Source organism: Podarcis erhardii, assembly GCF_964252035.2.
Source record: "Podarcis erhardii genome assembly, chromosome: 13".
NCBI classification, from domain to species: Eukaryota; Metazoa; Chordata; class Lepidosauria; order Squamata; family Lacertidae; genus Podarcis; species Podarcis erhardii.
In genome coordinates, this window is record NC_138502.1 from 27,425,744 (window position 1) to 27,443,462 (window position 17,719).

Sequence of the window (17,719 nt, forward strand, 5' to 3'; positions counted from 1 at the left end):
AAAGCAAAATTAGGTAATGTGAATATATGTTGTCCTCCTCTCTAGGAAGTTTGACAGTATTAGCCAAGAAGAGAGGTAACTAAGTTACTGTCACAGGCAGCTAATTTAAAGTAAAATTAAACCAAAGACATTCAAAATCTGCTACAAAAGGAAGTTGAATTCCCCCCTGCTTATTTGCAACAGAAGTGTGGAAAACAGAAGACATGATACGCAGAAGTAGTTGTGATTGCTTAAAAGCAAGGAACCATCCTTTTCTGAAAATTCGCTGTCCAAGTACAGGAGAGGTAAGAAATATTCAGAGTTTGCAGTAAGAGATTCGGGTGGGGAACTGGCTTTGAAAATGTATTAGCTGTGGGGGTTTTTTCAATCTGCTGTTGAAGCAGAGCAGATTGCTGAAGAGGACGCAAAAATTAGCCATCTGGACGGCTTCCGACATATTTAAAAACATAATAAAATGTATAGTTTCGTGATTCCGGACCCAAATTTTTGAAACTATCTCCACCATCACCTTACCCAGATCCAGCCTTAGCGCTCCTATCCTTGGAGCCTGGTACCAACTTCATCCACCATGCATAAATCTCTTGTGTTTATGCTACTTGCCACAGCCAGGAAGTCAGTGGTTTCCCACTGGAAATCTGACTCACCTCCTTCCTGAGAGGAGTGGCTAGTGAAAGTCTGGAACAATTGCACAATTGAACAATTGTCAGAACACCTGGCACACAAACGGAGAGTCCTTAATGGTTCATCAAGAATAGACCACTTTCATTCGACTTGGTATAACTTTTTCCATGTTAACTCGCCAACATAGCCCACTAAACCCCCTGCTCCACAGGTAAATATGTAGAGAGGCTTTATTGAGAACTAATTTGACTCACCTTTTTCTTACATGTGATAAGTGACAACTGCACTCTCGGTTGTCTCCTGGTTTCCCCCTCCCCTCTGTAGTCTCATTTCATTTTTCTATTTTTACATTCATTATTCTTACTGCATTTGGTATGTGCTTAAGTCAATAAGCATTCTGTATGAAAAATGACGACGACAACAATAACGTTTCTTCTTGGGGTTTTTAAAAAAACATATAAAATAAAATATTAAACAAAAAACTTCCCTATGGAGGACTGCCTTCTGGTGACTTGGGGGGGGGGGTCAGATAACTCCATACCCTCCATAATCTCTCTGAAGAAAATAGGGACGTCTTAAGGAAAAGCGGGACACTCTGGGATCAAATCAGAAGCCAGGACAGCTTCGGAAAATCTGGGGCTGTCCCTGGAAAATAGAGACACTTGCGGAGTCTGTTACTTTAATATTTTAGAGTTGGGCACAACAGTTTATATTCCAGCATTTCTCAGTAACTGTAAGGGTTGAAGATACATGGAGAGAATCAAGCTCCAAACTCTGTTTGCTCAGCCTGCTTTTCTAATCTGATCCCCTGCTTGCTAAAAACTGGCTTTAGCATGGATAACAAGCACTCGCAGATTTTTTGGACTACAGTTCCCATCATGCTCATTCATGCTGGCTGGGGTTGATGGGAGTTGGAGTCCCAGACCTTTTTTGTACAGACTGACTCGCTCAAGATTCTGTTATGCAGCGCCTTTTGAAATTGGGCTCTTCTGTCCTAAACAATCTTAAATTCTCACTATTACCCCATTGACTCACCTCCCCTGTCCCCATGACGGATTTGTGAAAGTATTCCTAGGAAACTTGGCAGCATTAACGAAAAAAGGAGTGAAATAAAGTAGTGGGAGTAGCTAGCTCCCGGAAACAGAAACCGAAACCAGAAAATCATAATCTGTTCTGATCCCGCTACAGTATTTGCAGCTGAAGCGTGCAAATCAACAGGAAATACACAATTGCTGAAAGCCAAGGAACCAGCCTTTTGCCTTTTCTCAAAAATTGCTGTTTAAGTACAGGGGAGGTAAGAAGCGCTGAATGTGTCTATGAAGAGGTTCATTCAACAATAGATCGGTGGGCAGCTGAGTTATTTCTCTATTGCTTTTTTGTTGGCTGAAGAAGTTGTTTTTAGGGACGGGATCTCAGTGTTTTTCAGTGATCAGAAGGAAATCAGGGGTGGCTGCTCATACGTTTGTGGTTATCTTCTCTAGTCTCAGACTGTGAAAGGATTTATTCAGATGGCTTGTTGAGGAAGCAGCAAAGAAAGAAAGAACAAATTAGAAGCCAGTGTTTAAGATGCCTCATGCGTAGCCTGAAACATTTCCTTTTAAATTACTCTTTCAGAAATGTTCTCGTTCCTCAGATTTGTCACATGGTGGAGTCAGACAGTGCTGCTGTAGTTCTTTTCCCAATCTTAAATTCAATTTTCCATGTTTCTGAATCAGTTTGTCACTTAAAAAAAAAAGAAGCCTAATAAAAATTCATTGGCATTTTTTAGGCAAACTTCTTTTGATTTACACATTTTGTATATATTTTTACCCAATCTACCCATTTTTGCAAGCATTTCCCCCTAATATGATGCATTTTGTATATAGTTTTAGTTGTGTTTTGGTTTGCTTATTATCAGTGCTTTTTCCTGGGGGGACGCATATCCCGATGCATACCCCTAAACATTTTGTGAATCTCTGTACTTTTGTCCATTTACTGTATTTATTTTTCCCAATTCGAACTATAAAATGGTGATTTTCTTGAGTCAAAATGAGAATACCCCTATACTTTTTTTTTAGGGGGGGAGCACTGCTTATTATTATTATTATTGTAGTATCTGAACTGCACCAACTCTGTTCTCCATCCAAACCCCAGGGGCTAACAGCAGATTGCAATTTAAATATCCTACAGACCAATCCCATGTATAGCCAGTGTCCCCCAGGGGTACTCGAGGGTACGCAGTACCGCACCTCTTATTGTTGTTGTTAAAAAGTGTGGCACTTATTGTAGTAACTTCATGATGAGTACCAGCACCTATTTTTTGAGAAAAAAGAACTTGGAAGTAAGCTCCGTTGAATCCCACTGAATTGCAGCCTTAGTAGATTAATCTGTGTTTTTCTTTGGCTGCTATTTATGCAGCTTTGGGTTTTTTGTTTTGTTTTGTGTTTTATTTTTACTCATTTATTCTAAGCCGTTCAGAGAACGTCATTTTAGCTAGCAGCATTGAAATGGCGTAAATACACGGTGAAACAAATAAATGCAATAGAGTACAAGCCCCTGATCCACCAGGCTGGAGGGGGGTTTGAGAGGTGGAAGTGTCCCTCCACGCAGCCCTTGCCTGACTCTGCCAACCTCGGCCAACACAGAACCGGTCTCAATGTACTCACCCAAATAGCAGGTGAGCAAACCTGTTGCTGGTATCCCTCTTGGCAAGGAGGTGGCAGAACTGGGCTAGCAAAGGATCCTGAGCTGGCCATGCTGCCACCATATGATGGCAACATGCAAGACTTGGAATATACACACATACATATATAAATAATAAATCATTTTCAGATTATGGGGGGGGAACAAGGGCTTTCAAGATTACGAAGACATAGAATTGGGATAGGTAAAGGTAAAGGGACCCATGACCATTAGGTCCAGTCGTGACCGACTCTGGGGTTGCGGTGCTCATCTCGCTTTATTGGCCGAGGGAGCCGGCGTACAGCTTCCGGGTCATGTGGCCAGCATGACTTAGCCGCTTCTGGCAAACCAGAGCAGCGCACAGAAACGCCGTTTACCTTCCCGCCGGAGCGGCACCTACCGGTATTTATCTACTTGCACTTTGACGTGCTTTCGAACTGCTAGGTTGGCAGGAGCAGGGACCAAGCAACGGGAGCTCACCCCGTCGCGGGGATTCGAACCGCCGACCTTCTGACCAGCAAGTCCTAGGCTCTGTGGTTTAACCCACAGCGCCACCCGTGTCCCGGAATTGGGCTACTAACCCTATATATAGCATAGCAGTTAGGAAATTTCAACAGAAGCTGAAGAAGTAAAGCAAGGCAGATAGAGAATGCATGGGAAAGATTATAAAATAGAAAGCTAGACAAATGCCTCGCAAGACGAAAAACCTGCTAGACGAAAGGGTTTTCTGTTTTCTGAGGCGCTTCGCAAGACGAATTCCCCTATGGGCTTGCTTCGCAAGACGAAAACGTCTTGCGAGTCGTGCGATTTTTTTCGCTTTTTTCTCCCTTTTTCTAAGCCGCTAATAGCCGCTAAGCCGCTAATAGCCGCTAAGCCGCTAATAGCGCTAATCTGCTAAGCCGCTAATAGGGTTGCTTCGCAAGACGAAAAAACCGCTAGACGAAGAGAATCGCGGAACGCATTCTTTTCGTCTTGCGAGGCACCACTGTATTGCAAGGTATTTGACAGAAATGCCTTGAAGCATGTGGTGGTGCATCCATTCTGGGCAGGGGGAACCCCTCTCAGGACCCCAAGATCCCTGACAAATTGCCTTCTTTTCACCAATACTATTTTAGGGGCAAGATGTTGGAGAGGGTAGCGGAAGCTGAGCTGCAGGCACTTCGGGAGGAAACCCATTACAGTTGTACCTCAGAAGTTGAATGGAATCCATTCTGGAAGTCTGTTTGACTTCCAAAACGTTCAGAAACCAAGGCACGGCTTCTGATTGGCTGCAAGAATCTCCTGCAGCCAATCAGAACCTGTGTTGGATGTTCTGGTTCCAAAGAACATTCACAAACTGGAAAACTCAGTTCCGGGTTTGCGGCGTTCAGGAGCCAAAATGTTCGACTTGCAAGGCATCTGACTTCCAAGGTATGACTGTATCTGGAACCATTCTAATATGGGTTTTGGCTTGGTTTTGGCATGAAATTGGTCCCGTTCAGCCTGAAATGTGCGTTTTTCTTGGGGAATGGCTTTTAATTCCATTGACCAAGGTATCCTCCTGGAATCGTCTCTGTGAATTGGGGGGTTGGAAGCACCGTTCCACAGTGGTTCCATGTCTCCCTACAGGACTGGCCTCAGGGAATAGCATTGGAGCAGAGACTATACATCTGCACCTATTTAAAAACTGCTTTGAAGGCTGGAAGGAATTACTGTTTGGAAAAGGGGAAGGCATTCTGCAGCAGATTGCACAACACACCCTACACAGTTTACAAGTTTGTTTCACTTCTCATTGTTTCTCCGTCAAGGTCAAACGGCAAGTCTTGCATACATCTCAGAAATGTTGTTTCATAAGGCAACCAAATCTTTGTCCAAGGAACTGGACCCAACAGGAGATTTGATCCCAGTGCGAAGTGTTATAGACCAACATCATTTTAGGCCTCTCTGCCTGGTTCAAAGAAAGAGAAAGCAGTCGTGGTGGCAGACCAGCCCTTTTCAGAGAACTGAATACAAGCTAAGTGATGTGCTGTTATCGGGAGACTATGCTGCAAAACTAGGTAATTTCCAATATTTACAAAGCTATACATACACATTCAGAAGGAAGCCATATTGAGTTTAATGGGACTTAAAGGTAAAGGTAAAGGGACCCCTGACCATTAGGTCCAGTCATGGCCGACTCTGGGGTTGCAGCGCTCATCTTGCTTTATTGGCCGAGGGAACCGGCATTTGTCCGCAGACAATTTCCAGCATGACTAAGCCGCTTCTGGCAAACCAGAGCAGCACACGGAAATGCCGTTTACCTTCCCACCAGAGCGGTACCTATTTATCTACTTGCACTTTGACGTGCTTTCGAACTGCTAGGTTAGCAGGAGCAGGGACCCAGCAACGGAAACTCACCCCGTCGTGGGGATTCGAACCACTGACCTTCTGATCGGCAAGTCCTAGGCTCTGTGGTTTAACCCACAGTGCCATCCGCGTCCCTAATGGGAGTTACTCCCCAGTAAGAGCAGAGGCCTTCCATTTGTTGCTGGCTTCCAACTCCCTGAATTTCTAGCCATGGACCATGCTGGCTGGGGCTCATGGAAGTTAAGAGTCCAACAACCTCTGGTGGCCTACAGGTTCCTCACTCTGGTTTAGATGATTTCAGGCTCATTCTCCTTCACACATTATTTGCAGGGCTGTGTGCATTCCATGATTTGGCAAGAAAAACACAGGGTGCATAATTCAATTTCATGAGCATTTTAGCATTCTTTTAGAGCATATTTCTTGTCCAATTTTTCTCAGTGGTTTGTGGTAGTGCCATAGTGTTTTGAAACCTTTACTCACAGTTATGCTGTTTTATCATTAGTTTTGACTTGGATAGAACCATAGAGTTGGAAGGGAGCCCAACGGTCATCTAGTCTAACCCTCTTAAGGGAGTTCATAGATGGCAAATTTCCAACCCCCTCCTTCCCACTCTGCCCCGCAAAATCTCTCAAGAATCTTATTTATAACTCACGTTATTCTGTTTTCCATAATTATATTCAGGGGTGGTTTTTTCTCCCAGCTGTAATTCCGTTCTGGCACCCCTCAGGTGGGCGCCATTGCCATGATAAGAGAACAATGGAGACATTCATGGTGAATTCCAGCAACTCTTTTTCTAGAAAAATAGCGCTGATTATATTGTTTTAAAAAATCACTTATTGGAATCTTCAAGCCTTAATACCATGGCGAAAAGCATGCTTTGCATTAAGGAAGTCCTGGGTTGCCTAGTATCTATAAGGCTGGGAAACTCAGAGAACCACAACTAGACAGGGTACAGAAGACAATGAGCGAGATGGACTTTAGTTACATTTGTTGTTCTAGTGTCCCTTTTGTTGTCATTGATTTTTCTCAATTTTTTTTATCTCCAGAAGTCCAAGATTCAGGTTCATTCACCGTTGTGGACCACGTAGATGGAAAAGTGGAGGGAAATATTGGTGGGCGGATTGAAGAGACAAGAGTAGAAGCGGTGGCAGCTGTTAGTATGTCTCATTCGAGGTCTGTGAACGTGAGAAAGATATATGTCCACCCCCAACTCCTCGATTCTGCAACAAGAGATGGGTAAGGCTGGAAGAAAACAGTTTTGGATATTGACCTCATATGGAACTAAACATCGCCCATTACACTTTCTAAGAGGCCACCTCCTTCCCTACAGACCCTCCCATACGTTAAGATCAATGGAGGGGGCCTTTTTGGTTGTTTCACTTGCTTCAGAAGTGTGTGAGGGGGGAGGCAGAGGACATTATTTGTGGCAGTCTCTAACCTGTGGAATTCCCTCCCCACAGAGGTGTGTCCAGTGCTAGATTTATGTATAAGCTAAACAAGCTATAGCTTAGGGCCCCACTCTCTTGGGGGCCCCAAATTTTTTAACAAAAAAAACTCGATGTACAATTCCAAAATATAAGATAAAAAACAAATAAAATAAAACCTACAAACAGCAACAGTGTTTTGTGTTGTGTAGGCTCCCATGATGTAAGTAATGGGCGCCGCCTGCTAGCCTGTTCCCTAAAATATCACTGGTTTGCTCATTTCTATATACAGTCATACCTCGGGTTACAGAAGCTTCAGGTTGCGTTTTTTCGGGTTACAGACCGCCGAAACCCGGAAGTACCGAGGTACCACTGTATACCACCCACTCACATAAAATACCAAGCTACTGAGATGCTGGGTAAAAGTGACATGGTCACACTCCTGTGTCACATTTCAGCAGGGCAATCAAGGCTGATTTAGTCCCAAAACCATGCTTGGACTCAGAGGAAATGGGTCCAGAGGATCAGGAACTCTTCAGTGGAAGAGAATCCAAATGTTATATGATTGTACCTTGTGAAAAAATCCTGTACAGTATTGACTGGAGTTTAGAACGACGATATAGATTGCAGAAGATGCACTGCATGTAGTTTGTATATGCATTGCTATTTTATGCACTTTGCTCTATTGGATAATGGATGCATATATTCTTCTCCTTCAGGAAAATCAACTTGCAACATGAGTTCATTAAACAATCAAAGATGATTCGAAGGGACCTGTTTGTGATCAATGAGGCAGTGGAGACTGTGGAAGAGACAGAGTTCAGGGAATCCAGCAATGCTGAAGGCAACATCTTTTATGACACCTGCATCAATCTGAAACTGAAGGTCAGGTTTGAGTTGCGGCCTGTCATGAAATAAGGGGTAGGGGACGGACACACACATCCTTGCAGTCAAATTTTGTTCCATGTGGTGGATCCAAATTCTCCTTTCATGTTCTAGGGTGGCAGAGGCAGTAAGAAAGCAATCATCATTCCCAAATCCTGCATTCTGGCATTCAGAGCCAAGCAACTGTTATTTGGAGAGAGAGATGCATGTAAGATACTTTTTGTTTGAGACCTAGACCATTGTGACTTAGCTGCCTTGCTGAGGTGGAACTCGTGGCGAATAAGGGTTCCTCAAGCAAAGCCTCTCCCACCTTCTCCCTTGCCCAGCGGCGACACAGCAGCCCTGCAGTGCTGCCTGTGGGTCTTATTCTCCAGTTGCTGCTGCCACCATCCTCCCACTTACTCCTGCAGCCCAAAATGGGAGAGGACCTGGGATGCACCAAAGCAATTGCTTTTAAAGAGGCTCTGAGTCAGGGCACCCAGCACTCCTCGGTTCAATCCACACAGATGAGTCTTGATGCTGATATTCAACACAGCGTCCAGTTCTATCTCAATACTGGCATAAATCAGAAGTGATTTCAGTGAGACTTATAAATGGGCCCTGAAGTGAAGGACATGAGACAGGAGTTGATCATGCAGGTGAGCTATGCATAAGCAAGCTGCCAGCTAGCTCTGCAGAGGCTCTTTTTATTAGCACAATATGCAAAACCAGTCAGATACATTTGGGACTGTGCCCTTTACACATTTTCCAATCATGCGATCGTGGGGTGGTACAAAGTTATTTTGGCACCTGTTTCCACTGCGTTACTTTCCCCTTGAACAGTGTTTAAACGACGGAGACAAAGGCCACAGACAGGGCACGGCAGACTACTAAGACAGCAAAAGGTTAGAGGGCATGGCGTTCAGACAGCTGTGGCTTGTCTGTGGGCAGAAGGGTGCTTCACACCCACATTCCTTCAGGGCCCAAAATGGCTTGGCTCCTCAGAAAAGTTAACTTGTGGAACGAAGGTTTCTCATCTCCCCCATAGCCCATCTCACATTATTTCAGAGAGCCTGTTTGTGGGGCACGGAGGTCGTGGGAATTGGAAACTTTCCTTCTGTGAACTTCCTTAATTTAGCCATCTTAGGACCCACTGTCTACTTTCCTTCCCAAATTTATATATCACTGGTAAGAAATAAATGCTCACACATTTGAATATTAAAACAAAATGCCATTATTATTCATACACTTTATGTAAACTAGTACCTTTTTGCTCTTTCTCCCAGCTATTTCACACTATGCATCCAAGGGAAGAGGAAGTTTTGGTAAGCACATTTTAGGAGTTCCATTTTTATTTTTTTACAGACGTTTGACAGAGTGATAGAGATGGCTTGAGAGTGTCATTGCTGTATTCACAGCACATACATTTTTCTCTGGCCTAATGTGATGTCTGAGAAAGGGGGGGGGGGAATCCTGTGTTTTCATTTGATTCAACTTGAAGCAAGGAATAGTTGGCTGTTGTAGCAGGAGGTCTTGTGAAGCAATGACAACAACACCATGGGTAACAGGAGCTGAATTATGCCAACTTTGGCTCTTTGAAAACTGTCTCTATCCTAAATTAAAATATGTTCTTAACAGATATACTTGATGGCAGAGAAATCCAGCATCTAATAGAGATGTGTGGTGATGGCAGTTATGTACATTGGTATGAAATCTTTATTTTCCTGAAATGTAAAGGAACTGAGAGGGAAGGATCAACAATCTCTATATGTACTTTCTCATTTCTCCGGATAGAATAAAATGTATTCTTGTCCCATACGAATTGCAGTGCGGTCCTAAGCATATTTATTTAGATGGGCCACTGATTTAAATGGAGGACAGTCTTTCTGGATTTCATTCTGTGGAAAATTGGTTTGAAGTATTTTTATACCACTTCTAAAAGTTGAAAAGCTTCTCAAAGTGGCCCATAAAATAAAAGCATGAAAAAGTGACACAAGTACATGCACATTAACTAACTATGGTAGACTCTGTACTAGATGTGTTAGACTACACACCTAACTGAAAGTAAGCCTCATTGAACTTCAATAGGATTTTATTTTCAGTAAGTGAATATAGCATATGATTGCACTGTAAACTTGCTTATCATAACACTGATTTGTGAATTACCACTGTACTTATTTTACATATAATTTTTAAAAAGTATTTTACATTTAAGGTTTAATGCAAGTAAGCAGTTATTAAAAATTTGCATATATCTGAAGATCACAGGGTGGTTCACAAAATAAGGAACACAAATTACAAAGAAAGACAAAAAGCAAACCAATAACCCCCCTCCCACAGTTAAAAGGACAAAGAATGTTTATAATCAGCCAAAGGCCTGGTTACAGAGCAGTGTTTTATCCCTGGGGAGAGCATTCCACAAACAGAGTTGTCAGAGTCTGTTGTTGTCGTTGTTTTGCATTTCTTTCCCCATTAACCCTACATTTCTCCCCCACCTGCCTACATCCATCTGCCCTCTTATGAAATTGCTGGATTACAACTCACACCATCTCTGACTATTGGCCAGGCTAGATGGGGTTGGAATCCAACAACATTTGGAGAATCACAGGTGAACTCTCCTTGTTTAAGGTGCCTCAAGACTCTGTTGCGTTACCTAATGCAACTTTTAAAAACTTGCAAAACAGACCATGAAAAGTAGTTGGGAGCTTCCATTTGTTCACCACGCAGCAGTTAGATTATTGATGGGAAACTCAGAGGTGTGCTCATACTGTGTCAATACATTAAAATTGCACTGATTCCCTCTTTGTTTCCAGATGAAACTTTTCGACTACGCGGAAGTAGACAATGTGATTCAATTGAGAGAAAATGTAAGTAGATTTCAGAATGGTAGGTTGGAATTAAATGTGGGTCCTGAGGTGGGAAATCTGAAAACTACTGTTTCGGCTAACTTTTTAATTACCTTTTTACATTGCAATGCCTCAGTAAATATGTTTTTGATGATTCTGAAGGAAGACAATAGATCTTGTGCCGTGTGGGATTTAAAAAACCAATGCCACTAATATTTAGGCAAAATAAAACATTTATTGTTTTCATCAAACTTTTATTTTATCAAACTGAAATATTATCCTGAAAATGTTATACGTTCCTGGACACTAAAATCAAATACTTGGCAGATGGCATCAAGCATATTTATCTCTTGCCCTGGGCAAAAATGGGGAGGGGGAATGTTAACATTTCCAGAGTACCAGCATCAAAGCTGCATGTACCATGAGAGGCAGGCACTCCAAGGCTTCTCTAGATGACCTATGAGGTTTATGAGTTTGATGCAGCCTTCATCCTAGCACTCTCTAGCTATTCTTGACTACAACTCCCATCAGACCCAGCCAGCAAAACTGATGGGGGTTGCAGTCCATAATAAATGTTAAATGGCTTAATTGAACAATAATTTGCTTTAATTGAAGTTTTTTGGTGGGCCCCAAACTTTTTCGTAGGCTGTTGGGAGTTTTGTGGGTCCTAGGCACTGTTGGAGATTCATTCCCATGTCTGCAGTCATGGGATTGTTGTCTATCACATGACGGTGTATGTTTTCATTCCACAGTGTGGGAAGTGACAGAGACAGGATGTTTTGTGTTTCTTTGTTCTGTGAAGTGGGACTATTGTCCTTTGTTCTTTCTCTTTGCTGTCTGATGAGAAAGAGGCAGGAGCTAAGTCAGGATGCTCCGAGTGTATTATTTGTAAATAAACGTAGATTAGCCAAATGCTGAGCTACTGAGTTCTGTTACGCAAACTGTGAATACTCTGCAGATCCCTGAGTGTGCTAATGCATTAGTTGCTGTGATGTTCGGGCAGATAAAAGCTTTTGAAGCTCCCGAATGATCGACCAGGAGAGAAAGAACATGCCAATCGGGCATGTGTCTCTGTCAGGATTCTACATGAGAGTAGGATGCTCCTAACAGGCACTGCATAGATACAGATAATCCAGCCCTTCAAGGGGCTAGTTCTAGTTTTGATCGGAGCAGTAACATGGAGGGAATTAGAGTTTCTTATTTCTAACCCTACCACAACCTCCAGCATTGCTAGTAGTCCTACAGGGAGAAAAGGTATCTTAAAGGTATTCTGAGGTTCTTTTCAGTAACATGGAGTAGTATCAAATTTGTGAACCCTATGTTTTGTCCCTTCCCCTAATCTCTAATTCTGTCCATACTGCCAGTGATCTCAGGAATCATCAGAGAACACAAGAGTAAAGACATACAGCAGGAAGTTAAGACAGAATTTCTAATATTCTCTTCATTATCTGCGATGCTGCGTGGCAAATTTCTAACTGGCTTTCTGGTGATAATGAGAGAGAATGACTTGTTGCAGGAACTGGAGCTCCAGGTAAAGTTTAAAAAAATTTTTTTTTTTACTTTAGGATTTCATTTATATATCACTCTTAAATTAACATATTGCAGAGTGGTTCAGAAATAATAATGTAATACACACAAAGAAATACTAGTACAAACAAAATCATTACTGTTAAAATCTTCAGAATTGTTCTGTAAACAAAACAAAACTAAAGCAATGAAGTGAAGTGTTAAATAAAATGTTCAACAGATTAAATGTTCCAGACTTGAATTAGAGACTCAAAGGCCCAGGTTTGGGGGGGTGGAAGTGTAGCAACAGACAGACATGGCCTCTCAACAATCAGGGGTTTGTATGACCAGTTATAAATGGGAAACACATCTGAACCACTAAGAGAGAAGTAGGACAAAAAAATAAAACCAGTGGCTGTGTTGAACATTAGGAAAAGGTTTTTCATGGTGTGGGCGAGGGGTTTGCAACTGAAAAGATGATTTATCATACAGCTTCCAGTTACTGGCTGATTCCTTCCTTAGGATCTGGCAGTTCTCATATCTCTTGCTTTCAATGGGGTATGCATGAACTTGGCTGCCCTCCTTTAACCTTGCCCTATTGACACGATGGGCCCCTCTCATTACAATCTTCTACACACACACACACACACACACAATATGATATATATAATATATATAATAAATTGGAGGTACAAAAATTATCAACTGTAGTTACCCAATGTCAGAACTTTACTTATTGGCAACAGTCCAGTCTATCATTAGGCCCTCAGCTCCCCCACTGCAATACTCCCTGCCCAAAAGAGTCATGCTTTTTCCTAATGTTTTTAGGCTTTGTGGATTGTGCCACATCTAAATAAAAATGGCCAAATGGTCCAGTCTTGATGTTCACAGCCGTTTACAAATAAAGTAATACCCATCACCTACCAAGCCCTACTTTCGCATATGTGCTACGCATGGCCAAATCTCAGGTCATATGTTAATATACCATTTGGCATTAACATCTTTTGCCGTAACCTAAACTCTCAGCTGGAAGAGGCTCTTGAAGGCACTGGTCAATTTGAGCTGAAGGCTGGCAAGCCAGAGCTGCAAGACTTGGTGGAGAATTTACAAGATTCCAGTGGGGCCGTTTTCACTGACCTTGTTGAGGCAGTCCTCTACTTCCTTTACACTCTAGATGGTAAGCATTATACCTCTCAAAATATCAAAATCAAGTATTTGACTTGAAAGGAGAACATTTTAGCCCAGGAGCAGCTGAAAGTAAGGATGGAAGGACAGATCATCCTTAAGACAGATGTCAGAACTAAAGCTGGTTGAAAGCTCACACCTGCCCCCCAAAATTTGAGATGTGGTGGTATTTGCTTATCATTTTCTAGTTGCGATGCTCAAGGAATTCAGTCTTTGCAAGCTCCAACCTGATAAATGTGCAGCCTGGACCTTAGCTATCCATAAGCTTTTACACTTTTTCTTACAGTTCTGATTATGACAGACAACATTGGTTCAATCATTTGCAAATATTCTTTTCCATGTCTTGTCACAACTACATAAGACAACTAAATGGGTTACTTTTATAAATTCAGAGTGTTTGGGCTAGGCAGAGGCATCCTACAGGTAGGATTAAGGATTATCAACAGGCAAGGCTCAAACTGTAGGACTCCCATTCATCTCAAACAGCCCTGCAATCTTCAGGACAGATGCTGGAGATGCCAGACTGTGACAACAGTTATCTTCCATATATTGATCCTGCACAGCTCCTTTGCCAGATGTGGACATAATCCTCCCCCCAAAATGAGCTCTTAGATTCTCTGATCCCTAAACAGAGCACTTTGAGAATATTTAAGGGAGATAGCCGTAGAGGAAGACAAGTAATTATTTTGAGAACAGTGAGGCAACTTACAGCTGCTAACTGAAAATCCTTGAAATCTTTGCCAGGTTTCTGTTTTGGCCTTGCATTTCACAGACTGGAACCCCTTCCTGAAACTGACAATATTCCTCACTTTTCCAGAATTGACAGAGGAGCAGCTGATACTCCTGGCAGAATCTGTGGAGAAGAAGATTGTGAACAGTCAGCTTGCACTGGTAAGGGAGAATTCCAGTTAGTGCTTAAGGGAGAGAGAGAGACCACTAGAAGATACTTTTCCTGGAAATGGGCGAGGTTAAAGATATGCAGAATGTCACTACTGCACATTCGCAAGTATAAGGTTTGTGCGCATCCTTGGCTGATCTATCAAATCAGCACACATAACTCTTCCATATGGTTATAGAGAGCCAGTGTGGTGTAGTGGTTAAGAACGGTAGTCTCGTAATCTGGGGAACCGGGTTCGCGTCTCCGCTCCTCCACATGCAGCTGCTGGGTGACCTTGGGCCAGTCACACTTCTCTGAAGTCTCTCAGCCCCACTCACCTCAAAGAGTGTTTGTTGTGGGGGAGGAAGGGAAAGGAGAATGTTAGCTGCTTTGAGACTCCTTAAAGGGAGTGAAAGGCGGGATATCAAATCCAAACTCTTCTTCTTATTCCTCTTCTTATGAGTAAGTACTGTAGCTACAAGTCAAGCTTAGGAATTATTTTTTTAAAGGCAGCAACCCTTTCTGTGCTTACTGAGGAATAAGTCCCACTGAATTTGGAGGTGTGTGCTTTCTAATAAAAATGAGCAATGTAATGCTTACTGTACAGTATAAACTCACAACAGGAATTCTACAGTGATGCATACTGCACCTTTCATTAATGTCATGAATTGAATGGGCATAGCAAAAATGGAATTCAGTGTTAAACAAGTGTAAAGTGATTAACATTGGTTTTTTGTTTTTTTTTATAAATATTTATTAAGGTTTTTAGATATAAATGCACAAATAATAAACAATCTTACTTCTATCACAGACATAATTTCATCACTTCTTTGGACTCCCTCGCGTCTCCCGCTCCCATTTACATCGTTAAAAGTTTTTTCCAAACAAATTATCAGCTTGTTTACAATCTCATGTCCACTCATTCAAATATAATCTAGCACTTCTTCCAAAAAATTTTATATTTTCTTTAGTCTCACTTATCATCAAATTTAAATCTAATTTAGTGGTGGCCAATTTTTTATAATCTAGCATCCTTCTTAACATTCATAAAGTGATTAACATTGGTGCCCAAAAACTAACCTCACATAAACGCTAAGGTCTGAATTGGCCAGGAAATCAACCTTCAGGTTGTAGTGGATAGATGTTAACTCATGGTGCAGCAGCTGTCAAAAAGGTGAATTCTGTGTTAATGAGCAATAGGAAAGGGATCAAAAATAAAACTGCCTGTATCATAATGCCATTACACAAATCTATGGTGCAACTACACATGGGAATATTGTGTACAATTCTGGTCACTGTAGAAGCTGGAAAAGTTTCAGAAAAGGGCATCAAACTGATCAAGGGGCTGGAGCAATTCCACTAGGAGAAAAAGGTTACAACATATGGGGGTTTTTAAGTTTATAAAAAATGCAAGTAAGAGGACGATGATAGAGGTGTATAAAAGTATGCCTGGTTTGGGGAGAAAGTGGATAGAGACATACACACACACACACCTCAAATAATACTAGACCCTGGGAGTCATCCAGTGAAGCTAAATGTTGAAAGATTTAGGACAGGCAAAAGAACTATACTATGGAATTTGCCATCCACAGGTGTAGCAATGGCGATGAACTTAGATGGCTTTAAAATGGAATTAGTCAAATTCATGAAGGGTAGGTCTATCAAGGCTACTAGCCATGATGGCTATGTACTACCCTCCAATGTCAGAGGCAATACACCTCTCATTATCAGCTCCTGGGAATTACAAGTGGGCAGCTTGTTATCTGTAGGCTTCCTTATAAGCATCCGGTTCACAACTGTGAGGACAGAATGCTGGACTTTGGCCTGATTCAGCAAGACTCTAATATCCTCATTATGTCTATTGCTTTTCAACACTGATACCATTCCTCAAGTAATGGTATTACACACCAGCAAGTTCTGATTTTGCCTTTTTCTTGTTTGCAAAGGTCGGAAGCATCCTAGATAACGACTTCAGCAGAAGAGAAAAAGCGTTTACCGTAGAAGCCAAGCTCTTAAGCGAAGAGGAACTGAATATAACTGGAGCAATCATCGAAATGAGTGGAGTCGCGGTGCAAAAAAATGGATCCAGTCTTGCTGGGACTGGAAGTCCTGCTGATTTCTCAGCTCTCTGTGCACTATATGTAGCTCTGTATGCACTCAATACCCTGTCTACTTAGGTATCTATATGTTCAGAAGTCAATCTCACTAAAGCCAATGGAGCTTACTCCCAGGAAAGTGAGTACAGGGTTGCCGTGTTAGTTTTTTTATCCTCTTTGCATTCTGACCCTCTAGAATCCCACAGCATCCACTTTGCTTACGTCTTTAAGTCTAATGCTTGTTCATGGATAGAGGTCATTGCTTTAATTCAGTGCCTCTGCTGACTCCCTACTATCTAACATGTATAATTACGGATCAGTTCAGATTTAATGAGGAGCCATGGTTTCCTTCCATAAGAATGAGCTGAAAATTCCCCCTTCCACCTACATTTGTGCCTGCAAGAATACATCTTCACTCAGAGCCATAGAACAGCCTATAGAAATGTGAGTAATATTTCTACATGTGCCTTGATTATCTTCAAAAAATCTATGTATGAGAGTTTTGTGGAGTTTTGTTAATACTATCCACAAAGAGAGAGAAGTCTCCGGACAGAACAATGGGGGTTTCTGTGGTCCTCCAACTCCCCAGCCAGCATAGGCAATAGTCAGAGATTATGTCCCACCCTTTACCAAAAAGTCTGTCTTCCTGCAACATGTGATTTCTGCCCAAGCAGCTACTGATACGAACAGATTCCAAACATTATGCACTAGTTCCCCTTTCTGTCTCCAAAAGTGACAACAAAGCCAGAGCAACTATTTGCCCAGATAACAGTGCTGTGAAACTAAACACTGCTATCCAAAAATCTGTGAGCCTCTGACCAAGTCCACTGTAAATGAAATCAAATTCCCACTTCCCCACACCCCTTCCACCACTTAGACACCAGCTGCTTGTTAAATATGGTGAAGCTGCACTGGTGTCAAATACCACCAACGAACAGATGCCCTAACTCTTGCAGAAGTTGTGTGTAGTGGCTGCTGGATCCAGATTTTAAGTGAAAACACATACTGTATTAAAGATCTCTTTTCTTCTAATGTTGGTGTTTTATTAATCAGCAACAGTTAAGTGGGAGAATCGGGTCTCATCCAAAGCTATTTACAAATCCTACTTGCTACCTTTTCCTCCATAAGTAATTGCTACATTATAGTCACAAAAGTGAAGGAGCCATAACATCGTTTTGTTACAAACTTGCAAAATAAAACATGATCTTTTGATATAGCATATCAGATTATTACATTATGTGTTTTTGTTATGCTGTAAATCACCCTGAGATTCTCAGGTGAAGTGGTACTTCGGGTTAAGTACTTAATTCGTTC

At 41.9% G+C, this 17,719-nt stretch overlaps 1 protein-coding gene and 1 long non-coding RNA gene across 5 annotated transcripts in view; one reads left to right on the forward strand and one right to left on the reverse strand.

Annotated features, from left to right (window-relative positions):
• Positions 1-17,617, forward strand: LOC309327654 (gasdermin-A3-like). Of its 3 annotated transcripts, none has more exons than XM_081837035.1 (12): positions 1-284; positions 1,810-1,965; positions 5,070-5,318; positions 6,654-6,843; positions 7,751-7,916; positions 8,031-8,124; positions 9,182-9,220; positions 10,709-10,762; positions 12,106-12,272; positions 13,274-13,424; positions 14,250-14,323; positions 16,256-17,617. In XM_081837035.1, exons 3-12 carry the CDS (start codon positions 5,102-5,104, stop codon positions 16,484-16,486), a joined length of 1,383 nt encoding a protein of 460 aa, XP_081693161.1. In that variant the 5' UTR covers positions 1-284; positions 1,810-1,965; positions 5,070-5,101; the 3' UTR covers positions 16,487-17,617. The 3 variants fall into 3 exon arrangements, with proteins under 3 accessions (XP_081693161.1, XP_081693160.1, XP_081693159.1); XM_081837033.1 differs by having other exon boundaries at positions 2-284; positions 1,810-1,915; XM_081837034.1 differs by lacking the exon at positions 1,810-1,965.
• Positions 13,367-17,719, reverse strand: part of LOC309327682 — a 7,229-nt gene continuing 2,876 nt past the window's right edge. The window contains exons 2-3 of one of the 2 annotated variants that reach the window (XR_014150621.1): positions 14,142-14,285; positions 13,367-13,498 (exon numbers count right to left, since the gene is read on the reverse strand). This is a non-coding gene — a long non-coding RNA (uncharacterized lncRNA). Of the gene's footprint in view, positions 13,499-14,096; positions 14,286-17,719 lie in introns of those variants that run through there. The other variant, XR_014150622.1, reaches the window with a different exon arrangement.

What these genes read in the sequence shown, in the direction of transcription:
- LOC309327654 (XM_081837035.1), top strand. Translation starts at nt 5,102, where the DNA reads ATGTTGTTTCATAAGGCAACCAAATCTTTGTCCAAGGAACTGGACCCA. An exon ending in GCATCAATCTGAAACTGAAG is followed by an intron (nt 7,917 to 8,030) that starts GTCAGGTTTGAG and finishes TTCATGTTCTAG; the next exon opens with GGTGGCAGAGGCAGTAAGAA. An exon ending in CTTCCTTTACACTCTAGATG is followed by an intron (nt 13,425 to 14,249) that starts GTAAGCATTATA and finishes TCACTTTTCCAG; the next exon opens with AATTGACAGAGGAGCAGCTG.